General features: G+C 39.6%; 1 protein-coding gene and 2 long non-coding RNA genes across 4 annotated transcripts in view; all 3 read left to right on the plus strand.

The window, feature by feature from the left end:
• The first annotated feature begins 246 nt into the window (after positions 1–246).
• LOC122088497 lies at positions 247–6,914 on the plus strand. The gene is made up of 2 exons (XR_006143083.1): positions 247–519; positions 6,663–6,914. It is a non-coding gene; the product is annotated as an uncharacterized LOC122088497 (long non-coding RNA).
• Positions 6,915–12,284: 5,370 nt separating this feature from the next.
• LOC122088873 (beta-hexosaminidase 3) overlaps positions 12,285–24,378 on the plus strand; it is an 84,155-nt gene continuing 72,061 nt past the window's right edge. Inside the window, exons 1-2 of one of the 2 annotated variants that reach the window (XM_042658231.1) lie at positions 12,285–13,263; positions 14,516–14,590. In XM_042658231.1, the coding sequence (XP_042514165.1) occupies positions 12,946–13,263; positions 14,516–14,590 (393 nt within the window). In that variant the 5' untranslated portion in view covers positions 12,285–12,945. The remainder of the gene's footprint in view (positions 13,264–14,515; positions 14,591–24,378) is intronic. The other variant, XM_042658229.1, reaches the window with a different exon arrangement.
• LOC122088874 lies at positions 13,270–13,842 on the plus strand. Its single transcript, XR_006143177.1, has 2 exons — positions 13,270–13,461; positions 13,559–13,842. It is a non-coding gene; the product is annotated as an uncharacterized LOC122088874 (long non-coding RNA).

Genomic DNA, 24,378 nt, shown 5'->3' on the forward strand with positions numbered 1-24,378 from the left:
TTACAATTTTTCTCTGTGGGCCCCACTAATTGAAAGGGATTTTTCACCCACTTTTTACCATGAGTAGGGAAGTTTTTGGAAGTGCTTATTTAGTTGAGATTATATCAAAATGCATTTTCTATTTTAAGTTATTAAATTTTAAATGACTAGGAGGAAAAATGGGATCTTTGTGAAAACTACCCAACCAAACACACCCTAATTCATTAGCCTATAAAACGAGAAGAAAGAGTGTTATTTCCTCTCTTCTCATTGTTGTGAACAGAAATGAAATGCGTAAGGTGGAAAAGGAGAGGAAAATGAGAAAGAAGAAGAAGAAGAGAGAAAGGAGTTGTGCAACAGCCTTCCTGTTGCTGTACACAACTACAGCTATTGATGTTCAGCCATGGATGTAGCTGAATGAGAGTGCATGCAAGTGTTATGTACTCTCCACTTCAATAAGGTGCTGCCTTGGTCTTGTTCAGCTGAAGAATTGGAGAAAAGGATGGCCGACTGAGCTGCTTGCAACAAGAGAGTACAAAGGTTAGAAATCTGAACTCTAACTTGTAAATTTTAGCTAGGGTAACAATCGGTTAGTATAAGGACATGGTAAAGATGAAATCTATGGTGGGAAATTGCTTGTGGAAGTTAGATTAGCTCTCCATAGTTGGATTTCCTAAATTTAGACCCAAAAATGAGAACCGATTCCCCAAATTACTGTTTTAAGAAACCCAAATCTATAGGGTTTTTTCCAAATTCAGGAAAGTAACATGAAATTGAAGGTGGGAAACACTCATGCAAGGTGGGAAATTGGTATGCATAGTGTTAGTTTCACTTGGAATAGAAATGCCTAATTTTCTTCTCTGAGAAGCAAAATCTGGGTTAAGTAAGGGATTTTGAAGTTAATATGAAGTATTGGAATATAGGGATCCCAACAATTCTTCCCGGCAGATCTATCTTGGATCCCAACAATTCTTCCCGGCAAACGGCTACCTGAACTTCTGATCGCCAGAGCTTGAACCTCTATAATTGTAACATCAGCAGACCTCTCCCTCCATCAATTCCCCCCTTCCTAGCCCCCTCCCTCTTCAACAGAACCCGCCTTCTACTATACTGCCACCCCAGTAAACCTCCACGTTTCTCCCAGTGTGCCGATTCTATCCCTCTACTCTGCCTATAGCTCCCTTCCAGCTGATCCCCCCTCTCTACTACACCTTTAGCTCACCTCGTGCCGATCTTCCCCCTTTTTCCTACACCCACTGATACCTTCCATTGCAGCCTCGAACACCTGCTCCCCCTAAAAAAAAAAAAATTTTGGGCTTCACATTGTCCCTACTGCTGTCGTTGGCTATTACATTATATATGGGTTTAGGCGAGGCACTGATTGGTTTGGGGTGCCTGGAATAGTAAGGGACATCTCTTAACCTCTTTAACCTCTTTATTTTATTTTGGACTATTTTTATTTTCTTAACCCTGGGAAGTTTGAACTTATAGCTCCTTTTGACTACTCTATTTGTGTCTTTGTGTCTTGGTGTGTGCATACTATGCTGTAGGTGGGTAGTATCATATATGTTTTGCTGCCATATTATGTTGACTGGTTGCATATTTGCTTTTTAGTACTAATCATTCTAGTATCTAAATATATCTATATTTGCATCTCTACTACTGGTGCGTTAGGTAGGCAACCGACATCGTATCTATTTATACACAGCCAATCACTCTTGCACGGATCCTATCTCTATTTTAATACACCTCTTTTAACCACTTAATTCTATTGCATGTCTTGTGGGCCTAATCTTGTGGATATGCATAGATTTAGATTTACAATATGGAACATTGGATCTTTGACGAGTAAGAGTATGGAGTTGATTGATGTTATGCGGAAAAGAAGGATTAATGTTACATGTATTCAAGAAACGAGATGGAAAGGTAGTAAAGCTAAAGGGTTTGATGACTTCAAGCTATGGTACATGGGAAATGAAAGTGGGAGAGGGGGAGTGGGCATAGTAGTTGACAAAGGCCTTAAAGATAACGTTGTGGATGTTAAGAGACTTGGAGATCAGATCATCACCATTAAATTGGTGCTTGGTGAAGAGATTGTTAACATAGTTTGCATTTATGCGCCCCAAGCAGGGCTTAATGACAGGGTTAAAGTACAATTCTGGGAGCACATGGATGAAATGATGTAGGGCCTTGATCAGGGGGAGAAAGTTAGTATTGGTGGGGACCTTAATGGCCATGTGGGTAAGGACCATATAGGCTATGAAGAGGTGTATGGAGGATACAAAGTTGGGGAGAGGAACACGGAGGGGACCTCTGTGTTGGACTTTTTGATAGCATATGACCTCTGTATTGCAAATACATTTTTTGAGAAAAAAGAAACACATTTAGTTACTTATAAGAGCGGACTGCATGCAAGCCAAATTGATTTCTTTATGATTAAAAGACCCAATAGAATGCTTTGTAAAGATTGTAAGGTTATACCGGGAGAGTGTCTAACGACACAACATTGACAGTTGTTCATGGATATGTAGTTTAGTATGAGGCAACACAAGAAGAAGATACATATATGCCCGAAAATAAATTGGGGACAACTACATAGAGCCCCCCTAAAATCATTTACTGATAAAGTGATCGAATGAGGCACGTGGGACTATGTGGGGAATACTAATAAGATGTGGACTGCAATGATAGCTATCATTAAGGAGGTGGCTAAAGAGGTCCTAGGATTGACTAAGGATGGGTGGTGTACCCCTAGAGAGACTTGGTGGTGGAACAACGAGGTCCAAGCCGCCATTAAGACAAAAAATTATTGTTTGAAGAATTGGCAGAGGACTAATGAAAATGAGGATAGAACAAGATACCACACATCGAGGAATGAGCCTAGGAGAATTGTGGGGAAAGCGAGGGCAAAGAAGTATAATGATCTATATGAGAACCTTAATATAAGGGAAGGAGAAAAAGAGATCTATAGGATAGCTAAAATAAGAGAAAGAATGAGCAGAGACTTGGACCAGGTTATATGCATCAAAAGCTAGGAAGGTAGAGTGCTGGTACAGAATGAGGACATTATGAAGAGATGGGGTGATTACTTTTGCAACCTACTTAATGGAGGTATTATGACTGATAAGGTGAACCCCGTTGTAGAGGGAGGTAGACATGACACCTATCGAAGTTTGGAAGACTATAATGGGCATTTACTGTAACTCGACGAAATTAAGGTTAGAGATGCCATGTGAAGGATGAATATAGGGCGAATGATGGGTCCGGATGAGATCCCATTGAAGTTTGGAAGAGCTTGGGAGGATGTGGGGTGACTTGGTTGACCAAGCTATTTAACAAGATCTTGAGTACAAAATCTATGCCGGATGAATGGAGGAGAAGCATTGTGGTTCCAATTTATAAGAACAAAGGAGACATTCAAGACTGCAATAACTATAGAGGCATAAAACTTATGAGCCACACTATAAAACTATGGAAAAGTTTATTGAAGCCTACCTAAGAGAGAAAACAAAGGTATCAGAGAACCAATTCGGTTCTATACAAGGGAGATCAACAATAGAAGTTATTTACCTCCTAAGGAGGCTTATGGAAGTTTTTAAAGCCTAGAAAAAGGACCTACATATGGTCTTTATTGAACTAGAGAAAGCATACAATAGAGTTCCGAGAGAGCTAATTTGGCATATCCTTGAGAAGAGGGATCCGACTAAATATGTAGATATAATTAAGGACATGTACGAGGGAGCAGTAACGAGTGTCAAAATGACAGAGGGGCAATGTAACGAATTCCCGATCACAATTGGGTTACACCAAGGATCTACTCTAAGTCCTTATCTGTTTGCACTCATTATGGATGACCAAACCAAGCACATATAAGACCCCAGTTCCATGGTATATGCTATTTCCTGATGACATTGTGCTGATAGATGAAACCGTGGAGGGGATTAATACTAAACTGAAGCTATAGAGATCAAACTTGGAATTAAGAGGTTTTATGTTAAGCAGAATGAAGACAGAGTATATAATGTGCCCCTTTAGTCAATCTAGAGGAGGGGAGGGCGTGGTGAAGCTTGGGGAACAAGAACTACCTCGGAGGGACTGTTTTAAATACTTGGGGTCTATCATTGACAAAGAGGGGGATATAGAGGATGATGTTTTTCATAGGATTAAAGTGGGGTGGATGAAGTGGAGAGGTGCGTCAGGAGTGTTATATGATAAAAGAATACTATTAACCTCAAGGAAAAATTTTACAGGACAGTTATATGACCGGCTATAATGTATGGAGCAGAATGTTGGGTAGCTAAGAAGAGTAATGTGAACAAACTGAGGGTAGCAGAAATGAGAATGTTGAGAGGTATGTGTGGGAAGACTAGGATATATAGCATACAGAATGAGAATATTAAAAATGAGGTGGGGGTTGCACCGAACTAAGACAAACTCCACGAGAGCCGATTGAGGTGGTGTAGCCATGTCCAACGAGGACCTATAGAGGCCCCAGTATGGAAGAGTGACTAGATTTGTTGGGAAGAAGCTAGAAAAGGTAAGGGCAGGCCTAAGATGACTATTAACGAAGTGGTTTGAAATGATATGCAATTAGTAGGGTTCGATCCTAGTATAACTTCGGATAGAGTTTTGTGGAGGGCAAGAACCCGTGTTGCTGACCCCCTATAAGGGGTGTTTCTATGATGCGTATCTTTTTTCTACGATACCCTCTTAACTTATCCCCGTGCTTTCTCTCTTTTTAACTTATCTTTTATACTTTTTACTTTCTATTTTCTAGCATTGGATCTATGTAGCAGACCCCATTTAGTTGAGATAAGTTTATCGATTGTTGTTGTATGAAGTATAGGAATTCAATTTGGTAGTAAAATAGTTTTATTTGATATAAATAGACAGTATAAGCATGTTTTCAAAAGTGGAATTTGTTAAAATAAATAGATTGGCCTCCAGAAACTACAGAAAAATCAATTCTGCAAGTCCAAAGGGCTGGAGAGTTCTAGGCCGACAGGCTTGCAAGCTTGACAGAATGGAATTCTTGAGTTCTTTGGTTTGTAATTGATCAAACCTGACCAAAAGTGTTCCAAGTTAATTAAAATATTAAGAACAAGTTATAGCCATGAAGTTTGACTTGGTCAAAGAGAAGAAAAGGTAGCAAAGAAGAGAGAGAAACTATAGGAGGAAAATGACCAATTTACCCCTATTACACCGATGCAAGTGATTTTGGGGGATAAAAACCATCTTAGCATATCCAAGGAGTTGGATAGAAGTTGGGAACTTTTAGGATCATCCCAATAACCCAAAGATGAGCCAAATGGCTGCCTAGGTTGGATAGAATGCCGACTTAGCTGAATAGGAAGAATTCAATTATGGCTGAACGTGAACAAAGGCTTTAATGAATTTAAGGAAATTATTTTAGGGATAATTACATTAATGATTAACCCATATGTATATGTACCTTGTTGATTAGGAATGTTATGATCACATTTGTTGAGGATCCGAGAAGCTAGGACACTGGTGATGGATTTCAGATATGAAATCTCAAGTGAGGGGTCTTTTATGTTTTGTTGTGTTTTATGTGCCTTGCTATATTTTGTTGTGTATTATTATATTCTATTATGCTTTAAGTTACTTGCTTGCAATTTACTCTTCTTACTGTATTTATTGTGGTAATGCATGTGTGTTGGATGGTGTGTGTAAAATCTGATTTGTGGAAACATGTGCTACCGAATGAGAGATATAATGAGTTATGGATGTATACTGTGAATGTGGATGTGATCTTGGGTGTAATATTGACGGTCTATGGCATGGTATGGCCGAGGTGTGTTTTCGGTACAATGGGCTCAGAGGTCAGTCTTATTACTAGAACCACATGTGTGTGTGTGTGTGTTTGTGGAAGTGGATGTAATATTGACAGTCTATGGCACGATGTGGCCGAGATGCGTTTCTGGTACCGTGGGCTCTGAGGTCAGCCTTACAGCTATAGTCACAAATACATATTGGATGACTCTTGCATGTAGTTTGCATATGGTTAGGCACACAACCCTAGTGCTATAATCCCTTGCCAATAGGGGGTCAAGTATTAGCTAATCCCACTCGGTGGTATGTCGTGTAGGACTACTACGCTTTAATATGACGTACTGTATCCTGAGAGGGCACAACATGGTATGGTGTAGCATATGCATAGCTGTCAAACATATGGGGGACCGAGGCTTTGACTGGAACCATGGTGTCTGGGTTACTATTTAAGGGTTAGCCGGGGGACCGAGGCTTTGACTAGGACTAGCTGGCTCCTGCATACAACGAACTTGTATTCCTGAGGGCCCAACGTATAGGGTAGGGAATGCCACCTATGTTGCTTATAGCACTTAACCCATATGATGAGACTTAGTAATTAGAATGGAATCAGATTAATAAATGAACTATGTGGATGCTGCATTATGAGTTGATTGTTATGAATTGGAAATGTGGTGTGATACATGAGTTGATGATATGAAAATTGAGATGCAGTATGTTGAGATTATTTATGATTCTGATTCTTGTATGCTTATGTGATTGTAGACATGAAATGAGATGCCTGCATTATTTATTATTTATTATTTATAATTTCTGCATGCTTGTGTACTTGTTTGCCCCCGCCCCTCATTGAGCATACCCGTGCTCACCCTCCAATCCTCACTCCTCCATAGGTTTTGAAGTTGAACCAAAGAAGATCAGGAGATTGGTTGCAGATGAAGTCGTGGACAGGGAGTGATTATAGACCAGGACTTTAGTACTTTGTGCTGTATATTGTAAATTAAGTGTAAATGGTATTATGAATTTTGTTGTAACCTGTGGAGAATTATTAATGGGCCTGTAATATTATAAAGTTATCATTGTAGCTGATCACCACATGTACATTATGGTCTTTATGGAATTTTACATATACTCTAATTTTACAATTGAGTTAGTGTGGGTTTGGTTATTACCTACATCAGGATCCTGGGTGTTGGTTGGCTGACTAAATTGGAAATTTCAGTGCCTTATGCCTGTGCCATATGGAGGGCAGGGTGTGACATTGTTACATGCATGTTTTGTGGTCATATGGGATGCATTAATCATTTAAAAAATTAATCGATCCGTTCATTTCACAAGAAATTTCCTAAATGCAAAAGTGTACCTACCCCAAGATAACTCACAATTGCGAAAGCATGATCGATTATGAGGGCAAATCCTAACCCTTCACATGAATTTGAACATGAGGGTGAAGATGAGATAACAACTGCATCACATATGTCACCTCCTGCACCACCTGTGATGACAACTCAGGATGTGGTTGCCATGGTTACTAATGTGATACTAGGCATCCAGCAAAGCCTTTAGTAACAACAAAGGGAAGTCCAACAACAACATAGGGATATGATGACTGAGATAACTACAACTATCTGTTCTAGAAAGACACCTATGGTTAAACCCCCTATTGTGCAGCCTACATCATCTACTCCTACTCCTACACCACCTATTGCACTAGGAGTTCTAGCTATTGCACAATCAACCAATGGTGAGTTATCTCAGAAAATACCACTACTATAAACAACCCTTGGGCAGCATACACCATAGACATATCCAATTGCACCAATGTGGGTAGATAACTCTAAGTTAATGGATAAATTTCAGAAGTACCGACCCCCTTACTTTAGTGGAGTAACCCAAGACATGTTGGCACTTGCTAAATGGATAGAGGGTGTCAAGAAGCTTTTACAATGTTTAGGTGCATAAATGAATAAAAAACTTTCTGTGCCAGTTATCGACTATAGGATGAATCACATGCTTGGTGGAAGGCCACAAGCCCTATGTTGTTGGCCACTCATCCCAAGTAGGGTTGGGATCAGTTTGTGGAGATCTTCTTTGGGAATTTTTTCCCTGAAAGTGTTATAGATAGGAAGGAGGCAGAATTTATGGCTTTGACACAAGGGCCAAAATCTGTCCTTGAGTATCAACAATAGTTTGAAGCCCTGCATTGCTTTGCACCATATCACATGAATATTGACAAAGTCAAGGCCAAGAAATTTGAGAAGGTTTTAGGGCTAGTATTAAAGCATTGCTGATTGCACATCACCTTCAAACATATGCAGAGGTGGTTCAAACAGCCAAGTCTATAGAAGAGAAGCAGAGAGATAATTATCAAGCTCAAGTAGCAAGGAGAGTAGACATACCACCTGGCGACAGAGGTTGCAGTAGAGCAGTTGAAGTACCCTACACTACTCTAACTGCAACACAATTTAGTAAACTATAAGTTGGCCAAGCATCACAACAACCTAGGCCAACAGTGCAATACCTTAGCAAGTGGGTCCATAGAAGAAGTGGTGCTTTACATGTAAACAACTTGGACATATGGCTAGATCGTGTTTACAGACGAAGTAGTGTTTTATATGTGATCAATTTGGGCATATAGCTGGATTGTGTCCATAAAAGAATTTAGGAGACTCATATGTGAAACCCTCAGCATCAACAACTAGTGGTCTGATATAGATGCAACAAAGTAACAGAATGCAAGAAGGGGCATTTGCAAATAATAGTGGAAGAGGCCAAGGCTACATCTGAGGTAGTCACATATATGTTGTTGATGTGGATGAAATCCTCATATATAATTTGAATATTTGCTATATCCTATACTGATGGAATACTCCTATGCAATGCTGAATACCTGGTACATCCAATTATTTGACGCTTTCATATGCATTGTTGAATTCTGGTGCATCATATTTGCTTATATCTTCATTGTATAAAGTTACAAAGTCGTGGCACACAAGTTGATAATTGATATCTTACTAGTGGAGATATGAGTTACTATGTTGAGTGTCTGTGCTCTAAATATGCAGTACAACTAGGATGAGCATGTGTCTTTAATTGAATTTGCGTATAATAACAGTCATCAAGAAACTATCGCCATGGCACCCTTTGAAGTGCATGTTTCGTAAAAAGTGTAGAACTCCATTATATTGAGATAATTGGTGAAAGAAAAATTCTAGGTCTAGAACTAATACAAGCTATGTGTGAAAAAGGTAGAATTGATCAGAGAAAGAATCAGAACAGCACAGTCCAAACAGAAGAGTTATACTGATAACAAAAGAAAACTCCTGGAATTCAATGTGGAAGACAAGGTCATTCTAAAAATCTCACTAGTTAAGGGAAGTTACGTCCTCTATATGTGGCACCAATTGAGATGCTGGATCGGATTGGTTTAGTAGCTTACAGATTAGCATTACCTAGGGAACTAGAAAAGTTTTATAAAGTCTTCCATATCTCCTTGTTAAAGAAGTTTGTTCCTGATCCCTCACATATTTTGACCACTACTGCATTGAATGGACTAGATAGTGATCCCGTCAATTGATTTGTACGGGGTTTGGACAACATTTGTTTGCAGAACCTTCCTTCCCATTGCGCCAATTGGTCACTGTCCTTAGGTATTGCCCATTGGCTGGTCGAGTGGCAGGTAGTCCTCCTTTGGGCAAGGTTGACTCGAACTAGTGGAGAAACCTACGGAACATAGCACTGGTTTGCAACAATTGAATCCGTAAGTTATTTACATGCAAGTTGGTGGCCAACACATCAGGGTTCAAGAAAGCAATTGTTGGAGGTGGTGGCAATGCCCCTCTTATTGGAGGAACTTGGTTATTGGCTTGTTGCCAATTCTCGCCCTGCTCCGAGTGAGATGAGCCCATGTGGGGAATCAGTGGAGGAAGGTCCTCGATGTTCACTTGCCCTGCTTGATTCACATGTCCTCATTGGCCCCCTTGAGTGGCAGGAGGAGATATAGAATGTCCACTACGCAAATTCAGTGTTCATGTGGGTGGCCTGATCAGTAATCATTTCCCACCGATGACACCAATCTATTGTTACAAGAAATCATCCTAGGCAATTTGTGGAACTTGCATAGAAAAGAAAACACGAGAAAGTGAGCGCCAAACTGCTCTGGTGGGGGACTCTCCATGTCTAAATCAGATCTCTTTGCAAACAGTAATTCCAATAATAATGGAAAAGTTTCGATCCCCTTAAAGGGTGGTTTACCTGTGTATTTATAGCTGAAGAATGGCGGCAACAAAGAGAGTCCCAACATAGCAGGCTTCTTAGCTCCAATAAAAATCTGTATATGGAAAGAGTTATATTAGGAGAGTGAATCAGGAGGACGTCCCGATTATAGGAGCTCCACGTATTCCATATATCTTGGGAAATACCGTGAGATATCCTTCCTCCTAAGGAGGACTCAATATCCTTTTGAGATTCCTTTCCTGATTAGGGCAAGTTCGCTCCTTGCTTGTAAATCAGGTGCTGGATCAGGGATGTCCCTTAAGAGCATGTATCCAGTGAGGAAACCCGTGGACCTCATCCGTTGATCGACCTAGATCGGGTGGTTCGATTGCTGACCTACTTATCCCAAGCGTTCGATGGCGTGAGTTGCTGCTTGGTTGGAGGTACGACCTTGGGTCTACCATGCGGTCATCGTTCTGGTGTTTCAAATATGGCATGGCTATTCACACGTGTTGCTTCCCTATGCTGGTGCTACTCAATTGCTCAGTAATTGACCCGCTTTAATAATCTCGACTAGCCAAGCTACTCCTGACCTGGGTAACAATCATCGACCAAGTATATAGTTCGGTCGAGATCTAATCGTTTGTCCAAGCTCGTACCGATGCTTTTTATAGTTGATCTTGTTGCCCCATGTTGTTCAGATGGTTGTATATTCTACTATAATAGGTGCTAAGGTAGTCATTACCTTATAATAGAGCTTGTAAATCACTGCTATGTTATGAGAACCTAGTTTCATTGAATCCTTTAGTAACTATGTTTAATGTAACAACATCTAACATATTAGGTTCCAAAAGAGATAATGTAAAGTTAGGGTAACGTTGAAAATATGTTGGTCCTTAATTGAGACTAGTTTCTATAAGGCCAAAATTGAGAAACTATAAAGCAGTTAGGTCTAGCATCTTAGACTATAACAATGTCTAAATTATTTAGCCCTAATCGTGCAAGGGGTTTGATTGCAACTTGGATTAAACCAAAGTGCAGATATTTGAAACCCTTTTCTCTTTGCCTATGGATTTTCAGGAGTCTTTATTGCATAATCACTTGTAAACCTAAAGTTCATTTACAGTAGATTTATGATTCAGATACCTTTGGGATTGACTAATTTTCAATATATATATATATATATATATCTATTTAAAACAGTTTCTTCAAAATTATGAACAAAATCCTACCTTGAACTTGAGGCAGAATTAGATGCTCCAGATAGAACCCTAGATGTTGTTCGTAGTAGATAAGCCATTAGTAGAGATTATCGGCATCTGCCAATGATTTTATTTTTCAAACACGAAACAATCCACTGTATGCCTCTGTGCCTAGCAATTATTTTTTTAGTGAATGAAAAATATATTAAAACAGGAAAGAAAAACATATACAACAAAGAAAGCCAAATTGGCTACACCAAGGAGAGAATCCTACAAAGCCTTGATGAGAAGGACCTCAATCCCTAAGAGAGGCGGCAAACCGAAAAGGGGGGGGGGGAAGGAGAAGAAACAACCAAAAGAAGTGAGGGTAACAATAAAAAAAATGAGAGGGAAGAAACAATACAAAAAGATAATGATACAAGAAAATGGGGGAAGGGGAACAAACGAAGTGGAAGGAAGATACAGAAATCTAAGAAGGAGGAGAGAAGAGAGGTAGGTTCCAAGAAAATGTCAGGAACCAATTTCTATTTCAGGCAAACAACGTTGTATATATTTTAGAATAATTTCTTAAGAATTATTAACAAAATCCCGCTTGAACTTGTGGAATTAGATGCTCTAGATAAATCACTGGACGATATTCGTACTAGCACCCATTAGTTGAAAATTTCGGAACTTGTTAATAATCCTAACTGCCAACACGAAACAGTTCATTCTATGCTTTTATGCCCGGCAATTTTGGCTATGGCAGGTGGTCAGTGCAACTTGGATGAAAATAGTTAGGACTTACTGCGAGTAGAGGCAAAATGGTCCGTTCCAGCTTGACATGGATAATCTGTACCGGTATTAGGGTATACGGTACCTAAGTCCAAGGCAAGATTTGGGCATTAGCCTGAGGGAATTGACGTTAATTGGCTCCAAAATCACGTGTTACTGGCGGGAAAGTTAAACAACCCCACCGACCAGCCTACTATTTGTTTTTTGGTAGAAAGCGACAAAAAGGAATAAAACCTACTATTGCCGCAGCACTGAAATTGTGCAGCGTGCAGCACACAAAGCGACAAAAGGAATAAAGCTACCCAAGACCAAAAACAATGTAGAGACCTGCCAGAAATCCAGATCTATTGAAAAAAAAAATAGACCAGAAATCCAGAACCCAGTTTCAGATCACAGACTCACATTACAAAAACTTCTAAATTTCTAAATGCACTACTCCACTTCTGATCTCCACACATTCGAAGAGTTAATGAGCTTCAGTGGACGTCAACATTCTTGATTTTCTACTTTCTTCTGGTTCCTCTTCTTCTTCTCTCTCTCCCTCCCCTTTGTAGGATCATCAGATTCAATGTACTGTACTAACTACAGTTCAAACTGTGTGAGCCTTTGCGGGTTAGGATGATATTCCCCCTCAGTTTCTGAGGCATTGGTTTCTTTAGCAATATCGTTACAGAAAGGACCCCTCTTCTTATGTTTCTTTAATTCTTTTGGATTGCAAGGTCTGCTTAGGCTATGAATCTTTGAACTACCCGATTGATCATTAGTTTCTTTCTTCTTTTTCTTCAAGGGTTTTCACATTCATATACCTTCCATTTCTGGCACATTTCTTTCTCTCCTTCATTGAAGGGATAATTATCCATATTTACTAGTTTGTTTTCTCCACATTATATATATGCCAAGACCAGAAGATCTCTTTCAGGAACTTCTGCCAAAGCCTCAAGTTGGACTTTTTAAAGTTAATTTTTGACAGGGTATTCTGTAAACGATGACAACCAGATTCTTCTGTCTGGGTTTTTCCTTTGTCTGTCTTGTTGTAGCTTGTGCTGGTATTGAGGGCTTGAATTTATGGCCAGTGCCCAAATCAGTGAGCCATGGGAGCCAAACTCTCTATATGAACAAGGACTTCGGACTGATATTTGAGGGAAGCAAGTATACTGATGCTTCTGGCATACTGAAAGATGGGTTTTCAAGATTTCTTGAGGTTGTTGAAGCAGGTCATGTTATTGATGATAATTCAACCCACTTGGACCATTCCTCACTGCTTCAAGGATTGAATGTGGTTATTTCTTCTTCTGATGATGAGGTATCATTACACCAGATGCAAGGCCATGTTTTGTTTACATATTCTAATATTCTATTGATGAGTTGTTGGCCTGTGTTAATTTTGTTGCCTTTATTGTTTGTTCTTGCTGTTATAATGCTGATGTTGATTTTTGTGGAAAGCAGAACAAACTGTTCATATCTGGGAACAATTTTCCATCATATTGTCTATAGTATGCTGGTAACAGATTCTTTTAATTGAAGATGGATTAGATTCTGAAATTCTCCAGAAGAGCTTCTTGTTTTGTTAGAAATCAAATTCATGTCTGTTTATACAGAATAAGGTTTCTGGAAGAAATGCAAAGTTCGGAGGTAACCAGGATCATTCTTATTAGAAAGTGAAGGTTATGCCTTGAAAACATATTCTGGATGAAAAGAGTACATTGATTTCATGGGTGAGCAGAAAGATTAGTTTCTTACTCAGATCAGATACGTAGCAAATATTTCTTTAGATGGATGTAGTCTCTTGTCTCATGAACTGCCAGAAACATTATTTAAGGAAATTTAATAGTCTACGTGTGAGCTTTTTTAAATGAATATTGATCTCAATAATTGACTAAAATATTTGCCCCTGTTCTACTGTAACTTTTCGCTTCTTTTGCCTCCAAAATTTAATGTGGTTTTTAATTTAAGAATTGGAAGGTTTATGAATTTGTGTATCTTCTAATGATTCAACTAAAGATGAAGTTTTCAGTAAACGAAACATTTGGGGTTTGTCTACAATACCCCTTTAATACATATCAACAACAACAACAACAACAATAGCAATACATATCAAGGATCTGATTTATTTTATTATGCAGGATAAGAATAATGAACTGTGAGGTTCCTAAAATTTTTGCCATATGCCTTTTCCTAGAAACCCGCCAAGCATTTGCATTTAGAAATTAAGAAAAGTTGGACAATAAAAGAGAAAATGAAAAATAAACGAAGAATATTTTTTGCTACAGGATTTATCAAAAAATATTTTCATTTGTTGAAAAGATGAATGAAGTTTCATGAAAACCAAGAGCGCTTTGATTATTGAAATTTGAAAAAACCTTCTTCTGTGAGGAAAATCGAGTGGGCTTGTTTCCTTTCTTCAATGGTCCTTTCCTGAAGTTTGTAAGTCATGGACTTTCGTTTATCAGCTACCACCTTAGTAAGTGCATTTTATTTGTGATTTTAAGTGATCTCCGCTCTGTTTACTCTTGTTATTACAAATTGCCATCATATACTTCTTTTTTTATTTGCAGTTACAATTTGGGGTTGATGAGTCCTACAAATTGTCTATTGCTGCAACCGGAAGTCCAAGATATGTGCATCTTGAGGTGGGTGAAAGCCAAGTTTTGTAATATTTAGTTATTTACTAACCAAATGAAAATTGTAATACTATTAGTTAAATGCAAAGTTGGGAAACAGCCTCTCCGTGAAGCGGGGGTAGGGCTGCATACGTTAGGACCCTCCTAGACCCCGTAGTGGCGGGAGCCTCGTGCATTGGGTATGCCCTTTTTTTATTAGTTAATGCAAAGTATCATTGTTGTAAGCCCTTTATTTTCAATGATTAGTTCTTCTGAATTACTATTCCAAATCCATTCATTCAGTCTTCTGGTGTTCAAATGTTAGACTGGATAGAGAATTGTTGGAATTTTTTGAATCTCTGTAAAAGTAGACGATTCATAAAGTTATCTATGAAATATCGGAGGGATTGGTTTTGATAGAAATACATGGTATTCTGCCACTTGTGAAGCTTGGATATTGACAATTGTAAATCTGTTTTTTCATTTGTGATAGACTCATATTGTACTAATTTTGAATCTTAGTAAGGTTATTGTACAAATCTATGTAACAAATCTAATCTTAACACCTGTAGAGGAGAAAGAGTAAAAAACCAATAGAGAGCTGTGCTGAACCATGATAGATTCATCCTGAAAAACTACTGTGGGTTGTTCCTCTTATTTATTATAATTTGTATTAGCATACAATCATAATTAAAATGGGAAACCTATAATAATAATCAAAGTAAGAAACCTATGCTACTTAATCTAACCTACTGACAACTAACTCCTACTAACAGTAAGCATAAACCATAATAAGAAACCATGATAGGGACACTCACCCTATCGTCGTACATATCTTAACATTCCCCCTCAACCTGGAGTATTAATATCACGGACTCCAGCTTGGAACAAAAATAATAGATAGTAAAGGGAGCACCAATTTTGAACATATATCGCGGTCATAGACGCCAGTGAGCACATAAATAACTTCAATCAATCATTATAAATCCAGCAGCAATATCATCTTAAGCATATCAACCATCAGCAGTAATAGCAGAAAAACTTTTTTAAGTCGAATAAATCCAAATAGCTGTTGTATTTTGGTTGTCCTTGTTGGTAAACTCGGCCACATGGCGGTGATGACGTGGCCAATTTAGGTGACATGGCCGAAAGTGGTGACGTGGTAGCATTTGGTCTCTCTTATGAGATAACATCGCTACATGATGTATATGGAGTGGATTGATTTATCTATGATAGGTGGTGCGGGATTCTGGGTCAAAACTAGCAATATTTGGTCTATTTACGCTTGGAGGCATTGTCGGCAGTGAAAATGATTTTTCTGGAAGATGGTTTATTCATAAAAAAATTAGAATGTAATTTACTTCCAACGCACCAATTTAGGTGACATGGCCGAAAGTGGTGACGTGGTAGCATTTGGTCTCTCTTATGAGATAACATCGCTACATGATGTATATGGAGTGGATTGATTTATCTATGATAGGTGGTGCGGGATTCCGGGTCAAAACTAGCAATATTTGGTCTATTTACGCTTGGAGGCATTGTCGGCAGTGAAAATGATTTTTCTGGAAGATGGTTTATTCATAAAAAAGATAGAATGTAATTTACTTCCAACGCACCTGATTGGGCCAAGTTTCGATACCGTACGAAGAAGTTGCGGTATCCGCAGTAAAAAACTGGCTTATGTGGCAGTTGGGGGCAGTTTCGGCATTGAAAATGATTTTTCTGGAAAAATGTCCATGTAACCTTGCGAGAAAAATTCAATTCTTCCAATGCACTTGGTTTCATCGTGTTTCATTTCCGTATGGAAGTTGCGGCATCCAAAAGGTTCAGGGGCATTATGGTCCTTTTGTATGGCTGAGTCTGAAGATCAGATCTTCTAAAAATTTGTAGAGTGTCGAGTTGTGGTTCCAACATTTTTCGTTTTGTCTCGATCCGAAGTCACATGAAAAATATATGCATGTTTTCGTGAAACCGGTCCGAAGATCCAAATCTGAAAAAGCCCAAAAGCTCTCGGTGTTTGGTTGAGTGTTGGACTTTTATATTTGAAGTGAGAGGCTTTTATGCAAATAATAGAAGTTTTGGTAGTGGGGGTATTTAGCATGAAATATTGGAGTTAAAGGGGTTGGTTGTTATATGGGAAAGAAGGGTTGATTCAATCCGACGACTGTGGCGAGGCCACACTGTCAGATGTCAATCGAGTGGCTGGTCACATGCATCTCAAAGGCGTCAGAGATTCCAATCTCAAGCTTCTTATAAGATCTTATTAGATCTGATGATCAGAGATCCATATCCAATGGCCTCTCATAACCTCAACTTTTTGAAAAGGCAAAAGATATACTTCCGTAAATCGCACTGACACGCCAATGAGAAGGCGACAACGTGTTTGACACTGACGCAAGATAAGACTTTAACGATGTTGGTGCTACGGCCATGGTCAATTAACCGTTACACCCATCTGACGACTAAGATTAATGGCACACTTTGGAACTAGATCTACTGCCAGGATGTTGCCAGATACACTACGCCGCCCGTACAAAGATTCCAAATGGGACTTTTTGGTTGCTCCAACTTCAAATGGTCATATTTCTCTAACCATAAGGCCAAATCGGTCCATTCAAGTTGCATTGTCTCAAAAATTTCTCCCTCTACCCATTAGAAGAAGAAAAAAAAAATCTGAGTTTTGGGTGAGGAAGGCTACGGATTTTGAGAGTGAAGTTGCCCCCTCCATTGTTGGCCAATGCTAGAGCTTTAATGTTTCAAGTGAGTATTGTTTACTCCATTAAAGGCTGGTTTGTAAGGTAGTTGAGCTCTATTGATGGTGTATTTATTTCAAACCGAGAGAGGAAGAAATGGGTAGAGAGGAGAGCAAGTGAGGGTTAGTTAGTGCTTTGAAGTGGGAAAAGATAAGAGGAGAGAAGGTGTGAGCACTGAGCTTGTCAATAAACACTTGAAGAGCCAAGTTCACCTTGAGAGGTCAAGTTGGAGGATCCAGTGGTCAGTGGAGGTTCCCAGATCGTCCCAAACATCTAGTTGTGAGATACCCTAACTTAGAAGCTTAGATTTATTTCATACATGTTGTCTGTGATAATGAATGCATGCTTACTATAGTTGTGGATGTATATATGCTAGGCAGGGCATTGATTATAAGACCCAAATTGTCTATATTTATGTACTGGGTGCTTAGTGGTTGCTAAGCACTGGGAGTGGTGCTCCTTTGCAATGGGTTCTGCAAATTGTCATGGCACTACGTGTGCCATCTCAGTTATGGGTTGAGAAAATTGGGTTTGGGTGCTCCTTAAAAGTAGTGTATTGAGTAGGTACAAAGCCTTTACCGGCACTACTTTGGAGACATAGACTTATTGCCGAACCGCGTAAAAATCCCTGTATTGTGGGTATGTCCATTGTTTGTATTGTATATCATTGAAGTGCATGGATTGAGGAATGGGTGTGTGCACTTGGAAGTGCCTGTGAGAGGCTGAGTGTGCATTCGACTGTATGCTAACATAGGTAGGTACTACATGGTATGCTAAATCAGCCATTGGGTCTACTTTTAAGGGATGAGAATTTGACTTACTGATTCATCCCCTCTCAGTGACTATCGGGTTATAACAATTGGTCTCAAAGCCGATACCTAGTGACAGTTTGATCATCAGCTGAGTGATCCTAAGGCAGTATGGTAGGTAAAGGCTACTCAAAGCATGCTCCGAGGTTTGATGGGTCTGTCTTTGTCTTCTAGAATAGAAGGATGTAGTCTTACCAAGGTTCATTGGGGTATGATGTTTGGGCATCAGTTCTGAACGGCTACAAGGAGCCTGAGGTAGGACCGGTTGACAATGTAGTCAAGAAAGCTTATAGTTACAATCAGAAAGCAGTAAATATTATCTTCTCAACATTAGACAAGAGTGTGATGGCCAAGTTGATGGGCTGTGATTCATCTAAGGACATGTGGGATAGACTGAAGAGCATCTATGAAGGAGATGACAAGATAAGAAAAACAAAGCTACTAACCTTCAGAGGTCAATTTGAAGGTTTGCCAATGCAAAAGGGAGAGAACGAATTTTTTTTTTTTTTGAATGAATAAATAATTCATTACCAGGAGGAAGAATATACAAAGGTAGAGAAGGAGCCACTCGGCTCGCAATGCCCAGGGGGAGCTCAAAGACCTGAGGACCGAACTAAAAAACAAAGGCAACCAAAAAGGGGAAACATCAATTGGGGGAGGGGGGATGGTAGAGGAAGGGAGGCCCCGAGAAACAACAATGAGCCTGTTCCTTGGGGTATTACGAATTGAATTGTGGCGGATGGAACCAATCTTAGCGTGGACATCGAAGAAGATTGCTTTCCAAATCATGTCGAATGAGTGGGAGTTGAAAGTCCATCTTTGGAGATTGCTTTCCATCCAGATATGGTTGATCGTTGCAGTAAAAGTGAGCTTCCCTATTGTGTCACAAATGGTAGAACCGTCAAAAGTCATATCAAACCAAATCCACTCTCTAGACAAAGGGAGAGGAGTTATGTAGGATGGAGAAATGGATCTGAGGGCCTTCTTCCATATGGAACAGGAGAAGGGAAGGAGAAGAAGAGGTGGCCAGCTTCTTCGGAGCCGTTCCAACGCAAGCAGCAGGAAGGGGGGACCTGGATGTGTCGATGGATAAGGAAAGATTGGGTAGGGAGGTAGTTGGAGAGGGCGAGCTAAAAAGTGAAATTGTCGCGAGGGATATGCCCATTAAACAAGATGGTATTATGCTAAGGAGCAAGCGTGGATTTGATACGAATAGATTCCCAAGTAAAGGCTTAGGTGAAAGAACCCGTAGGGGAGGGAGTCCAGATGATCTTGTCATCCCTTCCACAGTGCCCAGGAGAGACGGGAGGAAGGGCAGACCAGAGATCCAAGAGAGGGTGGAGGAGCCGGGGGGGGGGGGGCACCAGCCATTGGGGGAGAGTATGGAAGACACCATAGCAGATTTGGTGAGTTATTGTTTGTGTTTATATCCAAAATATATTTGTCAAAATAATAGGTACCTTCAAATTCAACTTTACTATAACTATATCATTATTTTGGGTTTTCCTTAGTGACTTTTAGTGTCCTTCGAAACTTGGTATTGCTGAATCAACTTATTCTGCTTAGAATCTAAAGGACAGTAATATTCTACAACAACAAACTCAGCCTCATCCAATGAAGTTATGAGAGAAGATTATTGAAACCTATTTGAGAAGAAAAACTATTATATCATAGAACCAATTTAGTTTCATGGGTCATTAGGAGAGAGAGAGAGAGAACTGTGTTTTTTTGTCGATGGCCGAACGGCCATTAGCTCCGGCTATTGGCCTCTCATCTTCCTCCGGAAGAGGGTTTCCTTCAAAAGGGATTACTGAGGATGGGAACACTTCTCATGGTGGTGATAATGCTAGGTTTCAGGGCGGCGTTGATGGTTTGCTGCAGAATGATCATGTGGCTGCTAGTAAGACTGTTGGGAATCAATCTATGGCTGATGGAGTTGCATCTAAAGGAGTCTCAATGGGCCTCACAGGTTTCATCTTCTTCTGCTTTGAGAAATGATGTTATTAATGGTTGTGCAGTTGCTTGCTGCCCTGAGAATGTTGTTAAAATTGAGTTGGAAAGATGGAAGCATGCCTTGATCGGAGACCATCTTTCCAATTTACAAAGGAGGTTTTGTTAAAGCAATGGAGAATATCGGGTCACGTAGATGTTAATCTCTTGAACAGTGGCTTATTCATCTTCAGATTCAATTTAGAGGAGGATCGTATAAAGGTGTTAGAAGGGGGTCCGTGGTTTGTTCAGAAAAAGCCCTTGATTATCAGGCCTTGGAGTCCAGTTGCTTCATTAGGCAAAATAGATCTATGTTCTGTTCCATCATGGATTAGTCTTCCCAATCTGCCATTCCATTATTGGTCTTCTGAAGCATTAAGCAGAATTGGAAGCGTATTGGGAATCTATTGCTTACTGAAAATAGAACTTTGACAATGGAATGACTCTCTTTGGCAAGATTATGTGTGGAGGTACATGCTGGGAGCAGCTTGCCAAGTTCAGTAGATGTTTATGATGATTCAGGTAAGATTTTTAATCAACCAGTCATCTATGATTGGAAACCTCCGAGTTGCTCCATCTGTAAGGTGTTTGGACACTCGTCTAATCAATGTGGCAGTAAGGGGGATGCAGTTGGAAACAAGAGAACACAGGTGTAGCAGGAAAAACAATCTGCTAAAGCCCAGGCTAGTGTTGGTGGTGCTCAGTTGTCTTATGCTGCCACCGAGGTGGTGGGGATGACCTCTCAGGTGGCTGGTGATGGTGGTTCCGGACATATAATTCCTCATAATTCTTCTTTGATCGAGCCAATTAGGAGGGGAGTTTCACATATTTCAAATTTTAAATATGTTACTAATGATAAGGTAGGGAAGAATTCGTTTGAAGTGCTGACAGATTTGAGCAATGAGGAGATCGAGGAGGGAATTGATAAAAATGAGAAAATCAATTAAGATATTCCATCAATTTTGGAAGGAGAGAGTGAAGGGGATACTGATTTAGAAGGGAGAGATTTAAATGAGATTAAGGGCAGTATGGAGAATTCATTTATGAATATACTTTCAGTTATACATGATATTACTGTTCCTATTTCTAAGGAGGGAGAGTTACAAGCAAACACTTCTATTCGGTCCGGAAACCTTGCTGAGGTGGAGGGGGACTTCGACACGGACTCTAGTACTGTCATTGATGCTGAACCAATTATGATAGACAAGTCAAAGTCTAACTTTGCTTCTAAGGAAGATTATATTTTGCATTCTCCACTTCTAAAGGGGAGGGAGCTGGCTGCGGAGAATTTCAAGGGAGCTGATTATGCTAATATATATATATATATGGGCAAGGGGTTGGCCGTTTCAAATCGGCCAGGATTTTCTCTTGCTGTAAAAGGTATGTCCCACACAGAGCCTAATTATCAATCTGGTCAAAATGCTTCTCTTTTTAGAACAAATATTTTGGATTCTACTTTGATTCGGCCTGGGGGCAATGAAAAGGAAGGGAAAACGGTACGGACAAAGGAAAAGACCAGGTTTCAAGGCCAGAAAATTGTGTTGACCCGGAATATGAAAAAACAGTTGGCTAAAGCTGGGGCTTTGCAGGAGGCTAAGAAGCCAAGGGGTGAGAACTCCAAATTCATTATTTAATGAACTGTTTTTGTTGGAATGTAAGGGGCATGAATGCTCCTGAAAAACAAAGAAATATCAAAAGAATGGTGACTGATAGTAATATTAAGCTGATTGTATTGCTCGAAACTAAGATTAAGGAGGGAAAAGTGAATTCGGTGCTGCAAAATATAAAGAAAAATTGGAATTTTATTCATAATTGTGACCAGGGTATGACTGCGAGGATTTGTGTTGGGTGGGATCAAAGTTTCATTAAAATTGAGGAAATTAGAAGGTCAGATCAATTCATTCACATGAAAGTCAATATTGTGGGAACCAACCACTATGTTTTTTTGTACTGTAATATATGCTTCAAATTCATTAGATGGTCGGCGAGGTTTATGAAGGAACTTGGTGGATCTTGCCAATGGAATCTCGGATCCATGGACTATTTTAGGGGATTTCAATGTTGTGCGGGTCATCAAAATGAAAAAATAGGTGGAGATCCTATTCGGCAAGATGCTATAGATGACTTTAATGCATGTTTGTTTGATGCTGAGCTTCTTGATTTGAAGTGGAAAGGAGAATATTACACCTGGAGTAATTGTCAAGGGGGGTCCAATAGAATTTGTTGCAAGCTTGATCGAGTTCTTGTGAATAATGCATGGTGGATAAGCTAAAATATTCTGAAGCTTGTTTTCTTTGTCCTGGAATTTCAGACCATAGTCCCATTATTTTGTCTATTTTGGAGGAGAAAAATGCTGGCCCTAAACCATTTAGATTCTTTGATGCTTGGACCACTCATAGGGGTTATGAGGAGGTTGTCAAGAAGGGCTGGAATTTGCCAGTTTATAATTCTTTAAATCCGATGCTCAGATTTGCCGCTAAGCTTAAAAATGTCAAGAAAGAGCTTAAAATCTGGAACAAGTCCTCTTTTGGTGATGTATTTGAGGCTGTTAAGGGTGCTGAAATAGAATTACGGCAGGTTCAGTTGAATTTAGCCAATTCACCTTATGATCAGGCCCTTATTGTTAAGGAAAAGGAAGCCAAGAAGAAGCTATGGGCTGCTTTAAATGTGGAAGAGAAATTTTTGAAAGAAAAGGCAAGAGTTAAATGGCTTGAGTTGGGAGATGGAAGCAACAAGTTTTTTCATAAGGTGTTGAATTGCAGACAAAATAGGAACCGTATTCTGGAGATCAAAAGACAGGATGGTACTGTTGTGGAGGATATTATAGTGATTAAAGAGGAAGCTATTTCCTTCTATAAAAACCTCTTTGGAACTAATTTGATTGATGAGGGTTCATGTCCAAACAATATTCCCTTGAGAGGGGTCTTATCCTTTGATCAACAGAAGGGATTGGAGGAAAGTGTGACTTTGGAGGAAGTTAAGGATGTGGTCTTCTCTATGAAGGATTTTAAAGCTCCAGGGCCAGATGGTTTCGGAGCTAGATTTTATAAGCAGTCTTGGGGTGTAGTAGGTGAAGATTTGACTACTGCTGTAGTTTGGTTTTTTAACAATTCTTGTATGCCCCATTCAGTTAATGCCACTTTCATCAGTCTCATTCCAAAGAGTGGTGATGTATCTTCTTTTGCTGGATACCGCCCTATAGCTCTTTGCAATCTCTTTTACAAAATTATCACTAAAGTCATCTCCAACAGATTGCAAAAGGTTATTGGAAGTGTAGTGAGTGAGAATCAATCAGCTTTTATCAAAGGTAGGTCAATTGTTGAAAATATTTTAGTTTGCCATGATATTGTCAAAGGAATTGATCAGAAGGCTGCCTCCCCCACAGCTGTTCTTAAGGTGGATTTGCATAAAGCTTATGATTCATTAAGCAGGAAGTTCTTGTTTGAGGTAATGGAAAAAATGGGCTTTACTGACAAATTTCTTGGCTGGATCAAGGCTTGTGTTAGCACTCCTATGTTTTCAGTCCTCATCAATGGGAGCCCAGCTGGTTACTTCTCTAGTGGATGGGGTATTAGACAAGGTGACCCTCTATCACCTTATCTCTTCACTTTGGCTATGGAGGTATTTTCAGGTATGATGAGAAAGGTCGAGATTGATGAGCAGATTCAATTATTGCCTAGGTGTAAGGACAATCACCTCTCTCACCTTATTTTCGCAGATGACCTAGTGATCTTTATGAGGGCCATCCGTGATTCGGTTACAGCTAGTTTGGGGGCTTTAGAAGAGTTTGCTCCCTACTCTAGGTTGCATCTCAATAAAGCTAAGTCCTCTATTATTTTAGGGGGCCTTACCCAAACTAGTAGATTAGAACTATTGGAATTGACGGGTTTCACTGACACTAAGTTACCTATTAGGTATCTTGGTGTCCCTCTTATTTCAGGAAAATTATCTCTGGCACACTGTGCTCCTATTCTTGATTTGGTGAGACATAAGCTAGAAGGATGGAAAGCTAGATTTTTATCTTATGCTAGTCGCCTCCAACTCCTCTCCTCAGTGCTGCAAGGAAGTTACGTCTATTGGTCTGGAATTTTGGCTTTACTAGGAAAGCTTATCTCCAAGCTAGAATCCATCTTCTCAAATTTTCTTTGGTCGGGTCCATCTCTTGAGAAGAAAATGCATCTTAGTTCATGGGATGCTATTTGCAAGCCAAAGTAGGAAGGAGGCCTAGGAATAAAGCTCATCAAGGACATGAACGTGGCTGGCATTA

This window comes from Macadamia integrifolia, chromosome 9 (assembly GCF_013358625.1).
Source record: "Macadamia integrifolia cultivar HAES 741 chromosome 9, SCU_Mint_v3, whole genome shotgun sequence".
Lineage (NCBI taxonomy): Eukaryota > Viridiplantae > Streptophyta > Magnoliopsida > Proteales > Proteaceae > Macadamia > Macadamia integrifolia.